The sequence below is a fragment of the Aplysia californica genome, unplaced genomic scaffold, assembly GCF_000002075.1.
Source record: "Aplysia californica isolate F4 #8 unplaced genomic scaffold, AplCal3.0 scaffold00799, whole genome shotgun sequence".
NCBI lineage: Eukaryota > Metazoa > Mollusca > Gastropoda > Aplysiida > Aplysiidae > Aplysia > Aplysia californica.
The window spans coordinates 115,826-140,423 of record NW_004798069.1 but is presented as its reverse complement, the minus strand read 5'-3'; the positions used below and the strand labels follow the sequence as shown (position 1 = coordinate 140,423).

Below are 24,598 nucleotides of genomic sequence, written 5' to 3'. Positions count from 1 at the left end.
AGGGGGAAGGGGTGAACAGCTTTGACATCATTTTTCCATTTGAACAATATTATAATTGCTTAAAATCAAAATAGAAGGGTTTTTTTTAGTTCTGACATTAATTTTGGACCTTGAAAATAACTTTCTAGAAACTGCATTCTTTAAATGTCTCCCTTATCCACCTAGAAAGGAAGGAAAACCAGTTTAATGTTGAACTGAAGCTCACTTTCATGAAAATCCATACTTACTTAACTCCATCTCCAAGGGGGGTATATGCCAGGGCCCTCTTTAGGTAAAAAATCTTAAAGTGATACATAACTCACTTAATTGGTTACTCAATCAAAACAAGTGAACCTGTTTCCATAATTCTTCATCTAATGAATGAACTCCAGGTAAAATAGACCTGTTCTTGGCAACTGCCGAAAAGTAATTTGACATCAGAGTCATTGTAAAAGAATGTGCCTGAGCTGCTACCAGCAGCTCATCGGCACAGCCGTTCCAACTGCGAGCCGCCGGGAGCCACTTGCCGGAGAAAAGGATTTGAGCAGACTGGACTCTCCAGCTGTGTGCCTTACCCTCCCTCCGGCAGGACTCTCCTTGAGATGATCTTGCTGCGTTTTGCGGTCACTGGAGAACGCAGGTCTTCAATCCTCTCGTAAAACAACAGGTAGCCGTTCCAGTAACGCAGCCGCTCCTCAGGGTAAGTGCTCGCTGTTGTAGAGCAAACATATAAGATTTCAAGGTTGGTTTTGTTTGTTTTTTCAAAATGTTTTTTCAAAACAAAGGTTCTGGGTTTTTAAAATAATTTACAGTGCAAGTAAATTTACAAAACCCATCTCTAAAAGCTACAATTCTCAAGGCATTGCAAAAATTCTCAGCATCAGCTTCAGCAATGAAAGTATCAAACCTTATTTAAGTTATTTAAGTTAAAAAAAAACTATTATTAATTCATAAACTACAACTTACAGGTGCCATAAACTATTACAAGAGTCATAAAGTAACATTCACTAACAGAAATCGCCATTTCTTACTTGAGTAGTCATGTACAGTGGAATCCTGTTATAACGAGAGGGACGGGACTGGTGTGAAATGTCCGTTATAGCAGGATTCTCGTTACAAGGTATCCAGTAATAAATTCAAGCGAAATAGTAAAGTAGGCCTAATCTATGAGTTTGGCGTTCTGTTTAGTCTTTTTTGTATTTCCCCTGATGATGATTTGTTCAACATGATCTCTAGGTCTTACTTGATCAAAAATCCAATCAGGTTTCTTTCTGTAACACTAGCAATTTTGACAAATCGGCCTTGGCGATCAGAAAAAAGGGGCTCTGGCTTTGGCTCTAGGCTAACTCACCCGCTGTGTTTTCCCCCACTCCACCACACCCTGTGGTATGTTGCGTCTGCTTGCGCACGTCACACATTCATTCTATCCACCTATCACAGCATTGTGACCTCTCCATCCCGCACCAGAGAAGTGAGAGGCATGGTATGCCTAGATAATCTAGACTGGGCTGGCCTATCACGCAATGCGTTCTGCTTGTCTGCACATGCCACACCCTCCCCACTCATTCGCTCCGGCCTTCATTGTTGGTTCGCGTGGACTCTCCCATTCTTTGTTTCCCTGGATCACCAACAACTTTCTCAATTGGCAAGGTTTTATAATATATATGTTTAATTGGTCTGTGCGCTGTGCACAGCAGCAGCAATATTCCGCTATAACCGACTCGCGTGAACGTCTGGTTGCGCTATAGCAGTATTTTATTTACAAAGATAAAGAAGGAGAAAAAACGGGGTTTTAGAATAGTGCCTTTATAACAGACTTCTCGTTATTTCAAGACTCGTTATAAGTGGACTCCACTGTACCACTTGCAGGAGTCATACACAAATGATCACTTACAGGTGTATAAACTACCACTCACTTACAAGAGCCAGAAACTCTCACAAGAGTTATAAAGTACCACTCACTTACAGGGGTCATTTCTTGCGTGCTTGAGTCATCATTTGTCACTTACAGGAGTCACACAAAAATTATCACTTGCAGGAGTCATACACTATCACTCATTTACAAGAGACATAAACTATGACAAGCGTCATAAAGTATCACTTGTTTACAGGAGTCATCATTTATCCCTTACAGGAGCTGCCCATAAACTACCACTTACAGGAGTCATCATTTATCTCTTACAGGAGCTGCCCATAAACTACCACTTACAGGAGTCATCATTTATCACTTATAGGAGTCATCATTTATCTCTTACAAGAGCTGCCCATAAACTACCACTTACAGGAGTCATAAACTTTGGCCTTGTAGGATCCCCCGAAACACTCCTGCTCCACTGTCATGTCATTCATGTCAAACTCCTCCACCACTGTGTCGTTGAACTTGAACCACTTGCCCTTGTTGGGGTTCGTGAGCACCGTACCTCTGTGGCGGCAGAGTTGGGAGTTGTAGGGGGAAGGAAAAAGTGGTATTGTAATACAATATAAATAATTAAAACCCTTGACAGAGGTTTCTGTAAATGAAAGTGTCCTGCCTCCAATGGCAATGCATCACTTACAATGAAATACTGGAGTAACATTTTTGTCTATGAAACAAAGCTGGATCCTTTTATGGTTAACATATGTGAGGCAGCGTGGTGAAATCAGGCTCTCGTCAAAATAATCAAAGTGAAGAAACTTGCATTTTGCCGCTGGTTTGTGAATTTTTATCAAATTTTTGTTTTTTGGCTCAACATCTTTCATCTCCATTAAAGAACTCATTTCAGTGTGGATTTTTCTGAAAAACGTTGATTAAAAGCACAAAAATTTAAATTTTCAGTTACCACGGACTCTTAAGCTAAGGAAATAACTAATCTTTGGCGGTCATTTTCTCACTAATTTTACCTCTGAAAACAGGTGACCCCCACCTCCTTCTTTTGCAAATATCTCGACTTGTATTCAAGATAAATGGATATTCTAAAATCCAAATAAAGACAAGTGAACAAGCTTTACAATGATACCAATAACTCTACATGCCCCAAAATTGACGAGCGCCTGATTCCACCACGCTGCCTCACATATTGTGTCATTATAGGTCTTGGTCTCATTGGCCATAGCAGAAGCCACAAGTCGTCTCACTTTTCATTCTCGGAATTCTTCTGTTTGGCTTGACAAATAAACTTCTCTGCAAATGTATTGGTCATTGTCCGGCATTGACAGATAAACTCTATAATTATATATTGTCACATGGATGCTGTATTGTCAGACAGATAAACTCTATCATTATATATTGTCACATGGATGCTGTATTGTCAGACAGATAAACTCTATCATTATATATTGTCACATGGACGCTGTATTGTCAGACAGATAAACTCTATCATTATATATTGTCACATGGACGCTGTATTGTCAGACAGATAAACTCTATCATTATATATTGTCACATGGACGCTGTATTGTCAGACAGATAAACTCTATCATTATATATTGTCACATGGACGCTGTATTGTCAGACAGATAAACTCTATCATTATATATTGTCACATGGACGCTGTATTGTCAGACAGATAAACTCTATCATTATGTATTGTCACATGGACGCTGTATTGTCAGACAGATAAACTCTATCATTATATATTGTCACATGGACGCTGTATTGTAAGACAGATAAACTCTATAATTATATATTGTCACATGGACGCTGTATTGTCAGACATTCCTTAATGCATCGACATGCTTCTCTCTAACAAGAAGTAATTCATAAGAATATCCAACCAGCTGATAACTGGAACGATCAGCAAGCCAACCCTTTCATGGATCCTGGATAGGAGAGAGAAGCAGCTATGGCATTGACAGCCTGCCATGATACCTATTCTCCAACCAAGTAACCAATCAATTAAGTACCAAAATGCAGTTAAGTTAAAGGAAAAAGAAGCAAGAAAGGAAAAAAAAAAGAGAGAAAGAGAGTAAAGCTCTGGTGTATGTACCTCCTGTCTCTGATGTAAGAGTAGTAGTGTCCAGCGTTAGCCTGCCCGCTGTGCACAACGATTCCTACAAGGTCGTAGTGGATGGGGCTCCGGTCCGTGTCGATGCAGGCCGCCTCCACCCCTTGTTCCACGTCGCCGTTCAGCAGATCAGCCATTCCCACCTCACCATCCACCGCCGAGGAGGGGCCATCGGTGTCAGAACTCAGGGAGCTTCGCTCCGCCTGCTCCCCCTCCCTCCGTGCCATTCCTTCGACTGTGTAGGGCTCCATGTCTAACGTCCAAGGGAACTGTAAGGGGGGGAAGAAAATCAGAAGTACATAAAGCTAGTATCATCATCATCATCATTGCCTTTCTCACCCTGGGGCAGGATATAGGCCACAAACAAAATAAAGCTAGTATCCCCTACTGAAATTATCCATAGTATTAGTTTCTTTCAAGGTCTATAACAATTTCTCGGGTTTTTTTATAGACAGCTGTGTTCATCAGGATGCCTGGTGCTGTCATATTATTATGAAGACCAGGGACGATGATGATTTTTTTTTTAAAAGAATAGTACATCACAACCATGACCACTGGTGAAAAATAATATACTAATCCACATACCAAAGGGGAAAAAAGAGGTAGAATCAACCACCAGCACCCGCTACCCATCCTTCAACAGTATGGAATTCACATACACTGTAGTACTGAGCCATATTGTCAAGCTTGTTTCCCTTCTTTCAAGACCTGAACCTATCATCTTTGCTTTTTAATCCGGCAGCCTGTCTACAAAGCCTTCAACACAATGTTTCTAAAAGATTATGAAACCACTTTCTAATATAATACATAGAAAATTCTCCCAAAACATCTTTTCTTATTTTGTCTGATTCCTAATCTTGCCTCACCTCGCTCACAAATCCCACAAATCTACTACATAGAACAGAGATGTGGGTATATTACAACAACTAAGATCCTAGGATTTTCGCCACCAAAAATAAGTTGAACTTACCTTGAAGTAGTCATCAAACTTGAGGGCTCTGTTGGCCTCCCAGTCATAGCCAAACCTCTTGAGCTGTATACACAACATGGGAGGCAGGCTCTTGATACACATCCTTTTGATGGCGTTCCTCTGAAACATTCCATACAAGACATTTTATACTCTTTGTCATTTCATTACTCTAAAAAGTATTTAAAATTCCGTTCTAAAGGTCTTTGACATCCACAGAGGTAGAGTATACACAACTGTATACACAACATGGGAGGCAGGCTCTTGATACACATCCTTTTGATGGCGTTCCTCTGAAACATTCCATACAAGACATTTTCTACTCTTTGTCATTTCATTATTCTAAAAGGTATTAAAAATTCTGTTCTAAAGGTCTTTGACATCCACAGAGGTAGAGTTAATTCTAGGTTCCGAGACATACCATAGGATCACTTACAAGATATCAACACTTGCTGTTAATGGCTTACTTCACAGAAAACACTGATACTCAAATTATATTTGGGTAGTTTGAAGGAGAACAATTTTATTATATTAACAGTAAGAAGAACACAGCATTCACCTTTTGAACCCTATTCCCCTAAGGATAGAAAACCAGTATACATGAGCTACCTTGGGTCAACTGCTAGATTACACTGACACAAGCTAAGACAGGTGTCTTGTGCAAAAAAGGGCATAAGTAGAGCTCATATATGTTCAAGTCCATTTGAATAAACCTAGATAGACCAAGACCTGAACCTATCATCTTTGCTTTTTAATCCGGCAGCCTGTCTACAAAGCCTTCAACACAATGATTCTAAAAGATTATGAAGCCACTTCATACAATACATAGAAAATTCTCCCAAAACATCTTTTCTCATTTTGTCTGATTCCTTATCTTGCCTCCCCTCCCTCACAAATCCCACAATTTTACACCTGAAAGTAGTTAAGTTACGACTGAGGATATATGGTCTGAACAGAGGAAAAGTGTCGAGTTCGCATGGCTGCCTAGCCAAGTGAGCATCTGAGGAAATGAGCAGGTCAATCTCCTGGCAAAGGAATCTTGTCCCTTCTGTTGGGATCAACGAAGAAAACCCTCCCACAGACTGACATTGAAAATAAGGTTAAAAGCTGCACCCCCAGTCTGAGGGAGAAACACTGGAGTGAACAATTAAATGACAAGCTCAAAATGGACCCATGAAAACTTTTGGGTCTCTCCAAACGAGACAAAGTTGTTTTTAACTCGATAACATATTGGACATACCTCCCTGACCCATAAATAACTCCTGCAGGGAGATGGGAAACCCTTCTGTGTCGGATGCAATACGGATTTTACCATTAGACACATACTAATAGAATGTTCGGATTTTGGATATATTTTATATGTAAAAAATTAAAAGATCTATTCCATGCTGTTGATCCCAAGAGAATTCTCGATTTTATGAAGGCCATTGGCCTTTATCGAAAGGTGTAGACATTGTTATATTAATTTAATATAAATTTGTGGTGGTTTTTTAACCTCTTCGCTGCCGCATCAGTGGAATTTGCGGGCCTGAACCGAATAGCGCTGTGCCTATGGCCCATAGGATTTACGGGATTGTGACAGAGGTTGTTTTAATACCGATTATAAGGGAAGTCACTGCTAAAATCTTGTAATTACTTTTGAAGTTCCTTCCCTTTATGTTTACCTCCGTTTTCCCTCCATTTGAAAGCATCAGATTCAGATTTTAGCTCAAAGAGAACATTAGATCTAGATATACACATCTACCACACAAAAGTGATTTACTGGCAGTGCACACAGATGGACTTACACATATATGAGAGCCATCGTGGTGAAATCAGGCATCATCAAAATAATAAAATTGAAGAAAAGGGCATTTTCTACCACCAGTTTGGCATTTTTTAAATAGAAAATGGGTTTTTTTTTTGGCTAAACATCTTTTACGTTCATTTGAAAACACATTTCCATGTGAATTTTACTGAAAACCCTTGTTTAGTTTAAGGCACAAAATACGCACTTTTCAGTTTTCAAGGACTTTTAAGCTATTGAAGTTACCAAACTTTGGCGGCCTTTTCCTCATTAATTTAACCACTGAAACCAGACTACCCCACCTTCAATCGCAAATATCTTGACATCTATTTAATTTTTTTTTTATTGAAAGCAACGAAAATGAATAAGCTTTAAGATGATATCAATAACTCCACACGTCCAAAAATTGACGAGCGCTTTGGTTCACGGGATTTCCCCCGGCACAGTGGCCTATTTACCTGCGGCATTGAAGGGGTTAAAACTGAAATTTTTGCCATAAAATTTTTAACTTTTTAACCTGACCACTGAACAAAATCAAGCCGTATGGTGAACTGTTGTGAATGCAGCCAACTGGTGTTTTGCGTACTTATATAATCCTATGCAGCTGCAAGCGCTGTAAAACTCTCACTAAAACAAACATGACCTGCGGTATAACCCTACTTGACAACCTAAGAGAACCTCGGGAAAAGCAGCATATAGGTTGAAAACTATCCTGTCCCTCACCTTCTCCCCACACTTTTCACAGAAGTAAGCGTTTGCCCCTTCCAGCAGCTCTCCTTTCACAAACTGCTCCAAAGAGTCTTGCAACGTGGCATTCTTCACAGTCAGATTCAGGGCAATAAATGCCTCCTCTCTCTCATACCTGGAAATTTAAAAAACACACAATTTATAGCAGCATGTTTTCCTTAAAAAACAAATGTCTTCTCTCTCTTAATTGGGATAGAGGAGATAAATGCACTGTTTTGTAAGCCCCATTTTAAAAAATAATTTGTAGATGTGGTCTGTTCCATATATTTCTTCTTCATGTTCCCAAAGTCATTATCCTCTCCTGATGAAAAAAGTAAAATGTGCATATTACCATGCCCCCCACCACAAAGCACAGCAATAATTTTCAACGTTGGTTTTTTTTTGGGGTGGTTTTTTTCCCCCAGAGATGCTGCAGTTCGCTATTCTTAGCTGCTACTAAGATCTAATACACTGTAGGCTTGAGTATGTTTGAATATGGAGAAACATACCGAGACACAATACTAGCCATTAAAAACCAGAGAGAGAGAAAGTAAGATAGACAGAAACAACGGGGAGGGGGGACCTACCAGTAGCACTGTCCAATCACTCATATTGTATGCCTTTTCAAGTGAAATAAAAGACAAGACCAGACAAAAATGACTAAATAATAGATAAGGAATTGGGGACACAAGATAGTATTGCAGGAGGGAAAAAAAAAAGAAAAACCAGAGTAATTATCTTGACAACAAGCAAGTTAAACTTAGGACAAAACAGAGAGACATTTTACATTTCGCTCCATTCTGTCTTCCCACATTCAAATTTTCCATGTGATTATGCTTTAAAGAGCGCACTACACTACAGATTTGAATGGCCATTTGATGCCTTTCACTGGAAGAACAAAAAAGAAAAAGAAAGAAAAAAAACCCTACCTGTGGGGGCAATCCTTGCATATCTTCTGATCAGAAAATATTCCCTGGAACTTTTTCTTGAAGATCTCACCCTTTCCACTTGCCTGAGTTTGTGAAAAAATGAAATAAGAAAAAAGTATTATATAATATTAATAATGAAAATGAGATGCAGTTAATAAAAGTATTTTAAATAAAGAGTTATATCCCTTGTCAGTATTGGCACCCTCATCACAATTAAATCAGTTATTTCCCTTGCCTTAATTATTCCCCTTTATTTCACATTCAATGCAGTACAAAATAGCGATAATCTTGTTTCCGTTGCATGTTCACTTTGAAATGCAGAACGCACGGGTACAAAAGTTTTTCCGGTATAAATATAAAAATGTGTTCATTATGTATACAATGCATTCAAATTAATAATGAGTGTTCAATTATTGTACCACACCATAACTGTAGGACAACTTCACATTGATTGAAACTGGAATTCTTGCACCACTCAATAAAAGGGCCTCTGCCGATCATGGCACACGGGATGGCTAAACGGCCGTAAGTCCTGTGCGGAATCGCAATCAAGAGATTTCGGAGGCAAAATTTTTATATCTTGAGGCTGCTGGTGCTCGCTATGCCCGGCGCCCTTATAAGACCAAATGACAATATAATGGATATCAGTCCAAAAGACACTGCGAACCTGCAGAGAATCATTGTTAGGGGGGTAGGTACGGAATAAACATTTCTAGGTTCTCACCCTTGACCAGGCAAAATGCCAAATTTTGTCAAGCCCGGGCATTAGAGGTGTGCGAGTCCAGCATATTAAGATTCGAGTCCAGACTCGAGTATCTGCTCTGGACTCGAGTATCTGCTCTGGACTCGAGTAATTACTCGAGTAATTACTCGAGTCCCACGGCTCTTAAGACTCGAGTTATTACTCGAGTAATAGTATCCCGAAACGGAATTTTAGTGGGTTTCAAAAAAGGTTTTGTTGAATATCGGACAGAAAATAGAGTGCCTTCCTAGGAGGTAGCTTGAGTAGGCTTATGGCAATTCTAGACATATGCTGTTTATACCGTATTTATTTTATTTTATCTTAGGAAGTGGCTATTCTCACCCCAGGTGAGAATAAAAATGTGATCGACCTCTCACCCCGGGTGAGACTAGCCAGTGTTGGCTATTCTCACCCGCTGTGAAACAAAACCGAGTGTTCCTAATTTCTGAATACTTCCTATCGGTGAGGATGATTAAATAGACAAACCCCTTTTTAAAAAAATGATATTATAACACAAAAGTAAAACTAATTTGGTGGTCTACAATGATGCTACGGCTGTTTCACTTTTAGAATAGAGCCGAACTACCCTAATCGGCATTTTGTTTTGCCCAGAAGTTCTCGCTATATCTAGGCTACTCCTCTCTCTCTCTCTCTCTCTCTCTCTCTTTCAATGCCCGCAGATAAAATTGCATGTTTTTAACACAAGAGGACTGGAACGTTTGTTTACACGACAGAATTCAATTCTTTTTAAAGTGTAGATCTAGAATTCTGTGGTTTACACTGGGTATCACATTACGGTAAACGCACACATGAAGAGAATAGCCAAAAGGCTCGCTCTCTCACCCCGGGTGAGTGAGAAGCTTACAACTGTATAACAACTAAGCTAGAATAGAGGTAGTCTTCATCTTATCTTATCTTATTTTTTATTTTTTTAAAATAATTCTTTGTTACAACAGTAAGAATAAAATGTACACAATCTGTAAACCTCAGACAATGCACTTCATAAAAGAAAGAAGTTTGATTGGTCATCGTGGGTTTCTAACAGTGGTTTCCTTTTTGCTTTTTTCTGGGGGGGGGGGGGTTCGGTTTTTTCCTTTGGGGAAGGGGTATTTTTTTGTTGTTTTTTTTTGTTCCTTTTCCTTCAGTTTTAAAAAAATTGCTTATCAGAATTTTTCTTTTATCAATTATTAACTTTTTTAAAAACCAAATTTTTCTCCTTTTTTCTGTTTTTCCCCTACAGACTCGAGTCTGGACTCGAGTCCTTACTTGAGTCCTTACTCGAGTAATTTACTTGTGACTCGAGTCTGGACTCGCCCAATGTATTACTCGAGTACTCGAGCCTGGACTCGTTACTCGCACACCTCTACTGCTGGTGCTCGCTATGCCCGGCGCCCTTATAAGACCAAATGACAATATAATGGATATCAGTCCAAAAGACACTGCGAACCTGCAGAGAATCATTGTTAGGGGGGTAGGTACGGAATAAACATTTCTAGGTTCTCACCCTTGACCAGGCAAAATGCCAAATTTTGTCAAGCCCGGGCATTAGAGGTGTGCGAGTCCAGCATATTAAGATTCGAGTCCAGACTCGAGTATCTGCTCTGGACTCGAGTATCTGCTCTGGACTCGAGTAATTACTCGAGTAATTACTCGAGTCCCACGGCTCTTAAGACTCGAGTTATTACTCGAGTAATAGTATCCCGAAAGGGAATTTTAGTGGGTTTCAAAAAAGGTTTTGTTGAATATCGGACAGAAAATAGAGTGCCTTCCTAGGAGGTAGCTTGAGTAGGCTTATGGCAATTCTAGACATATGCTGTTTATACCGTATTTATTTTATTTTATCTTAGGAAGTGGCTATTCTCACCCCAGGTGAGAATAAAAATGTGATCGACCTCTCACCCCGGGTGAGACTAGCCAGTGTTGGCTATTCTCACCCGCTGTGAAACAAAACCGGGTGTTCCTAATTTCTGAATACTTCCTATCGGTGAGGATGATTAAATAGACAAACCCCTTTTTAAAAAAATTATATTATAACACAAAAGTAAAACTAATTTGGTGGTCTACAATGATGCTACGGCTGTTTCACTTTTAGAATAGAGCCGAACTACCCTAATCGGCATTTTGTTTTGCCCAGAAGTTCTCGCTATATCTAGGCTACTCCTCTCTCTCTCTCTCTCTCTCTTTCAATGCCCGCAGATAAAATTGCATGTTTTTAACACAAGAGGACTGGAACGTTTGTTTACACGACAGAATTCAATTCTTTTTAAAGTGTAGATCTAGAATTCTGTGGTTTACACTGGGTATCACATTACGGTAAACGCACACATGAAGAGAATAGCCAAAAGGCTCGCTCTCTCACCCCGGGTGAGTGAGAAGCTTACAACTGTATAACAACTAAGCTAGAATAGAGGTAGTCTTCATCTTATCTTATCTTATTTTTTATTTTTTTAAATAATTCTTTGTTACAACAGTAAGAATAAAATGTATACAATCTGTAAACCTCAGACAATGCACTTCATAAAAGAAAGAAGTTTGATTGGTCATCGTGGGTTTCTAACAGTGGTTTCCTTTTTGCTTTTTTCTGGGGGGGAGGGGGTTCGGTTTTTTCCTTTGGGGAAGGGGTATTTTTTTGTTGTTTTTTTTTGTTCCTTTTCCTTCAGTTTAAAAAAAATTGCTTATCAGAATTTTTCTTTGATCAATTCTTAACTTTTTTAAAAACCAAATTTTTCTGCTTTTTTCTGTTTTTCCCCTACAGACTCGAGTCTGGACTCGAGTCCTTACTCGAGTCCTTACTCGAGTAATTTACTTGTGACTTGAGTCTGGACTCGCCGCATGTATTACTCGAGTACTCGAGCCTGGACTCGTTACTCGCACACCTCTACCGGGCATGTTTATCACCAAAGATATGTCTTGTACTTTTATTTATGTTTAAAAGTTTGAAGTAATCAGTGGTATCAGTTTATAATCCCTAACAACAGGATTTACGACCAAGTCCAACAGTTATTATGATTTTATTTATCTTAAAAAAATTTTTTTATCGCAATGGTGCCTTCATTTGGTAAAAACAGAATTCAAACATTACCACAAATACTATAACACAGTTCCACGTCTTACTCCAATTCGACAAAGAAATCGTAATAGCAGAAAGGTCAGAGAGAAAAGACAACAGTTGATAACCCAGATTTCCCAAACTACTGAGATATTACTCTGAGCTACTAGACCATACAATGTTCTCATCTCCCAACAACCATGGGAAGGAAACAAAATGGACATACAGTCGAACCTGCCAAGACGGCCACCTTACGATTTCCCCCCATGCGTTTTTTCTATACAATTTAACTGTGTAAAACGGGCATCTGTCCAAAGCGGCCACCCTTTTTTATCAACCCACGGTCAAATTTACCTGCCTCAGGCGGCTAGGCGTGTTCACTCATTGCCTGACGCTTTGTCATAAATTTTGAATTGACCCCTGATGCTGTGGACAGGCCGTCATAATTCATTCATCTGTCGTTATTGTTAGTCCCTCCACTGAATGTTTACCCAAGTTCACCGATGGGTAGACATAACAATAAATTTTCAACTGCTGGAGAGGGAAGCGCGATTCGTCATAACCTATAAGCCCCGCCCACAACCCATGCACAAATCATGTGTGAGGTGACTGGTCACTGTTTTGATTACCTAATCTGTACCAAAGTAACAATGGACGTTGACGTAAACTGGCAACAGAAGTGTCGCTCATTCTCTGAGTGGTGGCGACTCATGTGTTTGTTTTACCATGGCACTCAGTCTTCATCGTCTTACTTACATAATAGATATATATATTCGTAACAAAATCAGCAACAAAAAGAAAGCTTACCAAAAAACAAACCAACAAAACAACACAAAAACCCTTCTTACACCACCCAACCCCTTTTTTCAAAAGAAAACAAAAACCCTTTTGAATTATCCTTAAGCAGTCTAAAGTCTGAGATCAGCCCCGGTTTGGACCAAAGAAAAGAATTATTTGCTTTCTTCATTTTGAACAGTCCCGCCTAAGACGGCCACCTGTGTTATGCGGCCACTTTTCTCCTTGACAATGGGTGGCCGTTTTACACTTGTTTGACTGTATTTTCTAAGAGATATTCTGTTATGAAATAATTCTGTTTCACATTTTTCATTTTAAAGGTTCTAGTTATTTTTTTCAGCTTCAAGCAAATTAAATTTGGCTATCCCTGGTATTCAGTTTCAAGTGTCACCACTGTCATAAAACAATTGCCCAAGGCAATTCATTGTTTTGCTTTAAGAAAATCCACACAAAAAATAATAAACTGAGCTTCCCATCCTGCGAAATCAAGTACATAAGGCAAGTACTGTAGTCTACGTCTAAGATCCCAGTGGTTGGGAGCAAGGAAAATGCGGAAATGGGATCTTAGCCGACGGATCAAGGAAAGAATCTACTTTGACCTATCTTAAGGCTCACAACCGGTAAAATGGTCCCCCTTCACTCTAAAATGAACTGACGTGACACATGGATAGATTTATGACTAATGGCGAGCAAAAAGTGGTTGACCAAGCACAGTAGCATGAGGCGTGTCATTTTCACTTATTATCCTATCCTGAGTCTCAAGATTTACTCTTATCCAGTGGCTCCTCCCCTTCACCTGTCTGAAAAGTATAGCTTTCCATCTCTGACAGAGTTCCCCACCTTTGTCATTACGTACCAATGAGCCTGACCACACCAATTAAAATTCAGTCGGTCTCGTAAATTCGGAAGACAAATGCTGCAATGGTCAGGGAAGAGTTCACAGTTCGATGTGGTCCTGCCTGGTGCTAACTTTTGAAGGCCCTACCCACTCAGTGTGTGATGTAAGTTTCGGTGGAGAGCTCAGAAGCGAGTGGGATGTTTGGAGAAAACAAACACGTTGGCAAGTCCACAGATTGGTGTGACCCTGGGTGGGGCAAGGATTTACAACGCACATGGTGACAACATTCACCAGAGTGGTTGATCTGTGACTCTAGGGGCGGTTCAAAGATCGCAAATTTTTACTATGAGCTAATGTGCTATGCCCGTCTGAGGTTTTTTTCCGTACATTATGATCCGAAATGTGGGATCTTAACCAAATGTAGCCTATTGTAGACCTTCAGAGCAGGATCTTTGGGGTGACTTTTGTTTAGTAAAAATTCAGATTTTTTTTAAAAACCAGTGGGATCTTAGGCAAAACCGGGATCATAAGCGGTGGGATCTTAGGCAAAACCAGGATCATAAGCAGTGGGATCTTAGGCAAAACCGGGATCATAAGCAGTGGGATCTTAGGCAAAACCGGGATCATAAGCAGTGGGATCTTAGGCAAAACCGGGATCATAAGCAGTGGGATCTTAGGCAAAACCGGGATCATAAGCAGTGGGATCTTAGGCAAAACCGGGATCATAAGCAGTGGGATCTTAGGCGGAGACTACTGTAACAGACATTTTTACAGTATCAAAAACAAGAAACCTGAAAAAGATTACTCAGGCAATTGTTTCCTGCCTGTGACGATGTGATAGCATTGATGCTATGTACAGCTCATGCCAACAGAACCAATCACGTCTACCGACCTTCATGTGTTCATCAATCTGGTCCAAGACTGCCTGGAAGAAGTCAAAGGAGTCCTGCTGCTCCCGGATGTTGACCGTGTGGCCCCAAAGTTTGAACACAGACCAGAACTTCTCCGGCTCGTGGTACTGCAGTCGGCTCTCCATGAGATGGCCAAACATCAGCTGGATCTGATAGAACACGCTGGGGACATGACACCAATCAAACAGTTAAGATGAGATGAGACGAGAGATGAGATAAGATTAGATGATACTTTATTGTCCCAGTGAGGGAAATTTTTCTTGGCTGTACAGGAATGGTGAAAAAACATGTAGATATACGTAGAATTGAAATTATATATTATTTTAATAAAATATTCAAAACACAGAGACACTGAATAAGCCTCATCACCACTGAACAGCTCCGGAAGAGTGCTTAACTGTTATTTTGAACTAGGAAAAAAAAGAGTACTGAAAATCATTTTTCTTAATAAAATATAGGCAATGCTTTTCAGTGTACATTTTTTTCCTCCACCTCCTTCTCCTTCTCCTCCTCCTCTCCTCCTTCTTCTTCTTCAAGAGTCAGATCTGAAACAGACATCGGCAAACATGTCTTACATTTCCTTAGTAATTCTGGGCACTTGAAATTATAAGAGAGATGGAGCGTCTACATTTGTCCCAATATAAACCCATCAAGTCTCTTTTTTAAATCTGTTCAGCAAATCAAACAAAACTCTGGGAACTGATTAACCACAACTAAAATTTTTACCCCCTACATATATAAATATTATACATATATCTACAGATATCTCAAGAAAAATCCTCTTATCGTGAGACATCATGGCAAAATCAAGTGCTCGTCAAAATACTGAAATCGAAGACATCGTCATTTCTCCGTAGGTTTCGCAATTCTTATCACCTTTTATTTTTGGCTTATCAAACTTTATGTACATTTTAAAATACATTTATGTGTGGATTTTTATTGAAAAACGTTGAGTAAGGAACAAAAAATGTAAATTTTCATTGCCAAGGACACTACAGCTTTGGATGTGACCAAACTTTGGTGGCCATTTTCTAGTTAATTTTACCCATACACCAGGCTACCCCCACCTCCTTCAATCGATAGTATCTCGACTTAAATTTAAGATAGATGAGTACTTTATTCATAGAAAACAAGACAAACGAACAATCTTTAAGATGATACCAATAACTCCACAAACCCAAAAATTGACAAGCGCTCGATTCCACCACGCGTGACACATATGATTCTGCACATTCCACTATAAAACATCCTTTCTTGAACAAATCGTAGTTTAGTTTTTAATTTGAGGTCTAGTCTCAGTGACTGTTACAACTTGAAACACACGAAACATATCACAACAAAATATATTTAAGGTTAAGCAAGACCTCCTCACCCTCCTGCCTGAGCCCTGACTCGACACACCCCACCTTTTTCACAAAATGACATTTTACCTATCACCAAACATCACTTTACATCTCGCTACCCTAGAATTTCAAAGTGCTATCTGCCCAGTAGGCTACCTAGTTTTCAGAAATTTGACAAGAAAAAATTTTGACTTTCACAACATGTCAAGCTTTTTCGAATGCAATTCTTGGAATATCTTAATAATGACTCCCATTAATCTTTTAATTTTGATGGAGCAGATACAACGTTTGGGTAACATTTGTGACGTGTGCTGACAAAATGAGTTGTTTCTCGCATTTGAGCCCAGTGGAAATAGATACATCACGCTTATAGGTTAAGCTTTTACAATTTATAAGTATGAAATAATGAGACATGTTATACTTAAAGAATATTGCATCAATAGAAAATAAATTAATTTGACCCTAGGGTTGATTTTTGGCCAATATCTCCATGTGTGGATTGGGAGAAGTAACTCATTTTGTCAGCATGCCTCACATTTGGTTTCTGACCTCAAAGTCTTAGTAACTCAAAAATGGCCCAACATGTCAAATAGAACTTTGTATTTCTAAGGTAGCGATCTGTGTGTGTCAGTATCTATGTGTTTCAGTATGTTTCGGTATCTGCATGTCTCAGTATCTGCGTGTATCAGCATCTGTGTGTTTCAGTATCTGTGTGTCAGTACATTGTATTTCAGTATCTGTGTGTGTCAGTACATTGTGTGTCAGTATCTGTGTGTGTCAGTATCTGTGTGTATCAGTATCTGTGTGTTTCAGCATCTGTGTGTCAGTACATTGTGTGTCAGTATCTGTGTGTGTCAGTATCTGTGTGTGTCAGTATCTGTGTGTTTCAGTATCTGTGTATGTCAGTATCTGTGTGTGTCAGTATCTGTGTGTGTCAGTATCTGTGTGTCAATACATTGTGTGTCAGTATCTGTGTGTGTCAGTACATTGTGTGTCAGTATCTGTGTGTGTTGGTATTTGTGTCTTTCAGTATCTGTGTGTGTCAGTATCTGTGTGTGTCAGTATCTGTGTGTTTCAGTATCTGTGTGTTTCAGTATCTGTGTGTGTCAGTATCTGTGTGTGTCAGTATCTGTGTATGTCAGTATCTGTGTATTTCAGTATCTGTGTGTGTCAGTATCTGTGTGTGTCAGTATCTGTGTGTGTCAGTATCTGTGTGTGTCAGTATCTGTGTGCGTCAGTATCTCCACTCTCTCCCCACCTGTCTTCCTCCGGCTCGTCCTCGTCCACAGACAGAACAGCCTCAGGGATGCCGGGCGTCATATACAGCTGCTGCAACACCGAGTTCATGTAGCAGGTGGCGCCACCATTCTTCAAGCCCACATAGCCGCAGGCTGCACGCCCATCCACAGGAGGCATGTACTAAACGAGGAAAAACATAAAGCAGTAGTAAGGCTAAATACCAAAATACACACGAAAGTTGTACGAAATATCAACATTAGTAATACTAAATACCAAACTACACAGGTCGTTGTTGTATTAAATATCAACATTAGTAATACTAAATACCAAATTACACAGGCAGTTGTTGTATTAAAGATCAACATTAGTAATACTAAATACCAAAACATACAAGGTATGTGCTGTTGCACTAAATATCTTTACTTTACTTTTATTTACCGCTTATACCCTTTTGGGTGTAGCGGGAAGAAAGAGACGTCTCTCTGTTGCCAGCCGGAGAGCTTGGGTCAGGGGGATGCCGTGGGTGGTTAAATCACTGAATATCAACTTTCACAAAGTGGTAGTTGTACTAAGTCACATTTACTCCATGATACATAGCACTTTGAGACTAATCTCATTCTCTCCTCCCTCATTTCCCATTCTCTAGCATTGTTAGTTCGTATACTCCACAACCATCAGAATAAAAAAATGTTGGCTTAAAATATCCTACTGTAAGTTTCACATTGTATTCTACACTTCAATTTTGAGTGCAAAATATGTTATGACAAAGCTCATCCTCTCCTCTCTTGCCTTCCCTTCTTCACTAGACAAAGCTCATCCTTTTAGCATGACTAATTTTATCCTTTCCTCTCTTACCTCCCATTCTTTAGCATGACTCATCTCCTCCTCTCCTCTCTTACCTCCTAATCTTAAGCATGACAAAATTCATCCTCTCCTCCTTTACCTCCCATTCTTTAACATGACATTTCCCATCTCCTCCCTTACCTCCCATTCTTTAGCGTTGTCAGTGAGCTGATGGTGCATCATGAGCAGCTCTTTGCCAATCAGCTGCAGGCTGGCCAGACATTTGTTGGAGAGCTCGGCCAAGAGTTCATGGGCGGCCACACGTGACTCTGAATTGGAACACCTTTAGGGAGTACAAAAAGGTGGCAAGTTAATTAAAGCAAAAATCTCAGTCAGTGCTGGGGAAAAAAATAAAGATTAGTAACATCTACAGACAGGCATCAGGAGCGATGCATTGAGCACTCAACAACTCTAATTTCATCAAAAAGCTCAAACCAAACACAAAACTGCTACTCCATCACTATTTAATTTTGTTTTGTTAAATAAAAAACTTAAGGAAAAAAAAAAGAGAATATCCCCGAAGCATGTGAACAGCGAACTTACTTTGGATTAAACTCAGCCAGGTTGTGGTCCTGTGCGGTCTGGTTCATGCTGTCCAACATGAGCTTGGAGGCCGGGAACAAGAAGTCGTGCAGGAGATCACTCACTAGGCCCGAGCCTGAAAACAACAGACAGAGTTTTTAGTTTTAGTTAAGAGTTTGATGGCATTTGCAACATAATTAAGTCATGTAAATGACGACGGTGTTATTTGTTTTAGTAAGGTTTTACGGCGCTTGCAACTGCATGAGGTCATATGGGCGCCAAGGGGTGGGTGTCAACAGAAAACTCAAAAACGGGGAATCACGCTACTCTGCTCACCTCTCTAGCCTCAACAGCACAAATTCTGCTTCGACTATCAAGGCACCCAGGAAATAGGAAGTTCACAAGGGAGTGACAATACAAAAAAAATAGAGGAAGAAATGACGATAGTAAGGATGAGGAAAGAAAAAGCAGCAGTTCCACCTATGTCGTTCCGGCACAGTATGAGCATGACATTGATAAATCAGCCCATTTACAATTCTACTGTGCATAAGAACATGTTAATATGGTGTTACTAAAGAGTGACACACAAAGACAAAAGATAAGGACAGTAGAGGTATGAAGGTACAAATCACATCAGAGCACCTGCCAACCACCTACAACAGCAACAGAGGGAAACAAAACCAAAACATTTAAATCAATTATCAAACACTGATTCAATCCTACCTTTCTCACTGCCATTTACATCCTTTACTAAATCACAAGAAGTCTTTAACTTCAACAAGAAAAGACTATGTCTAATAATTACATTTTTCGAATAAAAAATAAGAACCATCATCATCATCTGCACATTCTAGTGCATGATACATTTCCAAAGAAGCATCACAAACCTTCCCTTCACAGTACCAGCTTTCTGGCTATTTAATATTATGACAAAACTTTCCTGTACATCTTTCTCGATTTGCCTTTATCCACAATCGTTTCTTCAGTAACAATACATTTCAGGCTGTCATTTCTTTCCAAATGAACACAGCTCAAAAGTTTCCCAAAGTTCCGTACCGTGCTCCACCTTGTCCACTCCCTCACAGGTGAGCAGCGTGCGGATCAGCTTGAGGTGTCCGGCCAGCAGCGTGTTATCCGTCTGGCGTAGGTCCGTGTGTCGCGAGGGGACAAAGTTGCTGAGCCAGGCAATCTCGTCCTCCAGCATGCTGTTCACGTCAAAGTTGAGTTTCTTCTGCTCCGACACTGACAGATTGAAAACAAAGAAAATAATATCACGCGGAACAAGAACATTAATGATCATTGCATTTATATAGCGCATATCCATGCTCAAGAGCATGCTCTATGCGCATTACAACTATTATTACCCCAGCTGACCCTCTGAGAACACTCAGAAACATTCTCAGATTCCGCGGAAGCATACAGTGCAAGCTGCTGATTTCACGCGCTCAAACACTATCAAACTGACAAGAACATTCACTGTCTATAGCCGGGTACCCATTTCCACCTGGGTGAAGTGAGGAAAATTTGTGCAAAGTGCCTTTCCCAAGGACACAACGTCAGGCCCCTGACGGGATTCGAACCCACGACCTTACGGTTGCGAGTCCGAGAGCCTAACCACTAGGCCACCGACGCCTTATAAGTCAATATGTCTCAAAGAAAGAAGTCGATATGAGCATAGAAAGAAAGATAGAGATCAACAGGAGCAAAAGAAAGAAAGACAGAGATTAGAATTAGAACTATTATCCCACATTCCGTTACCAATAGAAAATAAAAAGCTTAAAACTTTAGTTTCTGTTCAATTTATCCATTTGCAATCATGCTGGTACATTCATTGAATATAGAGGTATTGACAAAATAAACTAAGATAGAAAGACAATTGCTTTTTCACTTGAACCACATCTTCAAAAAGGTCAACTTGACTCAGATTCATATACACTAGTTTTTTTTCATTCAAACAGCAGTTGTCTCGTAGAACATTAGACTGAGCTACGACACACCCCACAGGAAACAGCTGCGCTCACTTACGCGACAAGTTCTCCAAGAGTCGACATCTCAGCTCAAAATACTGCGAACACTGGGTCAGCAGTCTGAAAGAGACAGAAACATTAACATCTTTAATTTTAAGCCCTCATCAACACACAAAGAAAGATCTTTTAAGAGGCAGATTGGTTCAACTCTGCCCGTCAGGGTCAGCCTGGGCAGAATGGGACAAATCTCAGTGGACAGATGGAAGTACTCAATATATCTTCCTTGTATGTGAATCAAACTCTTATCCTTCGCCTACTACATGGAGAGTCTAACTTTATCACTTCAGAAGCGAGAGAGAAAAGCAAACAAGGCAATATGTGAAGACACATACACATGGTGCTCTGAGCAAAATACTTCCTAGATCATCACAATTTCTAGCTCAAATAAAAAGTAAAAATGTTTAAAACTTGCATATTCATACATGTCACAAATCAAAGATACTCCAAAGAACTAAAGACTTTACATCCGACATACATACGGTACATAAACGATGATTCTATACACAAAACAAGTACCCTAGACTTGGTATCTCAGTGCATAAACCCACTGGAGTAAGTCAATATTTTTTTAATTCCATTTCCTGAAAATAAGCCTTACCAGACTTAACTGTTTTGTCCCAAAGAGTGTAAATATGACTGAAACAAACTAAACAGGGAAGTAACGAAAATTGTTAACACCTTTGAATTGAAGTACTATAAAGAATGTTCGGAGACTGCCAAGGACTGAACATATTTTAAATGATAAAGAAAAAAAAAATTGGCTGAAACATTCAAAACATTTAAATCATAAAGCAAAAGCAACAGAACTCTAACATTTCTACAGAACATAAGTCCTTTACAACACAACTCACTTTTGAGTGGTGCCTCTGACATTGGAAGAGGTGACCCAGAAGGGGAGGTAAGCTTTCAACAGTAGTTGCAAGATAAACTGTCGTGGTGTTTGTACCGACTCTGCCTCGTCGGACGAGGACAACTCCAACTGTGCGAGGGCGACCAGCTGAGCCAGGGTGGCGTTCCTGATGTTAGCCAGTGGGCAGCCCACCAGAAGGTCTAGGATAAAGTCGCTCACACAGGGCATGGTGTAGAACGAAGCTGGGAGGGAACAAACACAATCCAGATAAAACACAATCCAGATAAAACACAATCCAGATAAAACACAATCCAGATAATACAATCCAGATAAAACACAATCCAGATAAAACAATCCGCATAAAACACAATCCAGATAAAACAATCCAGATAATACAATCCAGATAATACAATCCAGATAAAACACAATCCAGATAAAACACAATCCAGATAACACAATCCAGATAAAACACAATCCAGATAATACAATCCAGATAAAACACAATCCAGATAAAATACAATCCAGATTAAACACAATCTAGATAAAACACAATCCAGATAAAACATAATCCAGATAAAATACAATCCAGATAACACATTCCACAATCCAGATAAAAAGCAATCCAGAAAAACAACCCAGATAAAACCTAATCCAAAGCAATCCAGATAAAACAATCCAGATAAAACAATCCAGATAAAAACAGATAAAAATGAAAGAAAAAAATCAAAGTTTTTCAACCCTTTCCTGCTCAAGCCCACCAAAATCTTCCCCGTCAAAAGAGTGGCTATAGCATTCAACCCAGCTGAAACCTCCAGGGCACACACCTTGTTTCTTTCTTCAATGGTAAGCTTCACAACGACAAAAATAGATCAGAATTTACTTTTACTACACCACATCCACTGGAAGTTGAAAGAAACAGGTGGCCATTGAAGGCAAAAAATCTGAACAGGAAAGTATTGAGCAGCAAAATGTCCAGTTTGTCAAGTATGAGCCTTTGATAGTACCCAGCAATAATTCTATGTTTAGAAAAGTTTCTGTTTTTAAATCAATAAGATGAATATTTGGAGTATTTTTCTTTTAGTCAGAACACGTTTTATGTTACTGTTGTGCGTAGTACTGTATTGTAAAGCAATTACAGCCTGTGTACTTTAATCATGGTTGAGCGCTATATAAATGTATTTATTATTAGGCCTATTATTAAAAGTCAGTTTTTTATCCCAAAAAAAAAGAATAATCATTAAATCCAGTGTAAGTCAGATGTAACCCAGTTTCCATAAACCAGACTTAATTACAAATTAAGTAGAAAATAATCACACACAAAAAAATACAATCCGAGTGGATCTGATGAAACTAAGCAATAAATCCACCTTAGTCTGCTTCATACAAAAGTAGTGTTATAGATCAAGAGGGCGAAATTTTCCATACACCGATACTGTCGGTGTTAGGGTTGGAGCGTTGAGCGCACATACGGATATTATTGACGTTAGGGCTGAGTGAGTTAAGAGGAAATCTACAAGCTTGCTCTGAAACATGGGGACAAGATGGTGTTTAATATACTAGAGCTCGTGAGGAGCGGGGTGGGGGCTCAGATGGTTAATGTAAATGGTAGAGCCCGTGCCACGCTGATGAGGGAAAGAAGACACCCAATGTATGACACGAGCGATGTCACTGTTGCGAGCTCCAGTAGTACATATAACCTCTTTGGGGGCTGAGTGCACCAAAGCTCACCGAGCAATTCCTTCCTGAGCTGCAGACAAGTGATGAGAATCTCCAGCGCCTCACGGGCAATGTTGGCATCCTTGGTGGGGATGTTCACCTGGTGGGAGCACACGCCTGCGTGCAGAGACTGGCAGTCGCTGTCGCTGTTGGTCGATGCTGAGCTACCTGGAAACAAAAAAATACACACATGAGTCAATGCAGGTTCTTAAAAATATTGGTATGCAGTAATTTTAGAAACTACAAGCATACATAAAAGCACAAAAAAATAATAAAAAGCTAAAAGAAGACGATCATCAACAAGTTCACTGGAAAAGTTTCAAGGATAAGAAGAAACACTACAAGATTTTTGTAACTTGTTGCCAAAAGACAGAACTGGAGAAAAGAAGTCCACATAGATCAGAGAATACAGTTTGTTTGCTTGTGTGAGTAAAGAGAAGCACATTGACACAATGACAGTCATTGCGTGCTGGGAATACATTTAAAAAGACTGAAAAAAATAACAGAAGGGAAAGCTGTCGTGATTCTAAGCTAGTTCTTAAAACCATTGGTATGCCACCCATTTAGACGGTACTTGCACATTGAATTAGAACACAATAAAAAGCTAAGGGTCCTAAATATTATAGACAAGTTTTCAAATCAGCAGTGAATAGACAAGACTGGAATCCTAAAATGTTTATGCCAGTTTTACAATTTAAAAAGCTGCATAAATCTCCGTTTAAAAGTATGTAAAAGTGTGTTAATGCATGTTTGTTGGGGGGGGGGAGATAAGATAAGAAAGATTTAAGTTTAAATTGGAGAGAAGGATACAGATTGTAAACACCACAGAATGTTTATTATGTTGAAATGCAGTATGAAAAAAAGACCTACTATAATTATTATCATTATTACTCCATAAAAACGCGAACACTTGACCCACCTGTGCTACTTTGCCTGCTTCGGTGGCCACACCCAAATCCATCACGACTCTCTTTGATTGGCTGGTTGTAGCTGAGGAGGTGGAGCCTGCCAGCAGCCGCCGCCCATGTGACCTTCATGAAACAGGAGACGGTGTCCACAAACTCCTGTGTACTCAGAGTCTGGAAAAAGTAGAGTGTTTAGTTTTAGTAAGGTTTTACGGCGCTCGCAACTGCATACGGTCATATGAGCTCCAAACATGAGAGTATGGCCGGAAAAATATTGTTACATGAGAGTATGGCCGGATAAATATTGTTACATGAGAGTATGGCCGGATAAAATATTGTTAGGTTTTTGTAACAATTGTAAATATACTACCCTATAAATTACAAAACAAGCATGAATTGACACCCCCCCCCCCCTCCCCTTTCCAATTTCCCAAGTAAAACAACTATT

At 39.6% G+C, this 24,598-nt stretch overlaps 1 protein-coding gene and 1 non-coding gene across 2 annotated transcripts in view; one reads left to right on the top strand and one right to left on the bottom strand.

Annotated features, from left to right (window-relative positions):
* The window catches only part of LOC101859739 (ubiquitin carboxyl-terminal hydrolase 24), a gene marked incomplete in the record, with an annotated part of 85,583 nt that overhangs the window by 20,913 nt on the left and 40,072 nt on the right, over positions 1-24,598 (bottom strand). The window contains 15 exon segments of the mRNA XM_035972697.1: positions 555-690; positions 2,262-2,401; positions 3,945-4,231; positions 4,933-5,052; positions 7,439-7,577; positions 8,371-8,453; positions 14,687-14,867; positions 17,307-17,467; positions 18,272-18,413; positions 18,674-18,788; positions 19,709-19,894; positions 20,678-20,739; positions 21,531-21,771; positions 23,258-23,413; positions 24,165-24,324. Coding sequence (XP_035828590.1) covers positions 555-690; positions 2,262-2,401; positions 3,945-4,231; positions 4,933-5,052; positions 7,439-7,577; positions 8,371-8,453; positions 14,687-14,867; positions 17,307-17,467; positions 18,272-18,413; positions 18,674-18,788; positions 19,709-19,894; positions 20,678-20,739; positions 21,531-21,771; positions 23,258-23,413; positions 24,165-24,324 — 2,309 coding nt within the window.
* On the top strand, positions 8,850-8,986 carry LOC118478664. Its single transcript, XR_004859213.1, has one exon. It is a non-coding gene; the product is annotated as a U11 spliceosomal RNA (small nuclear RNA).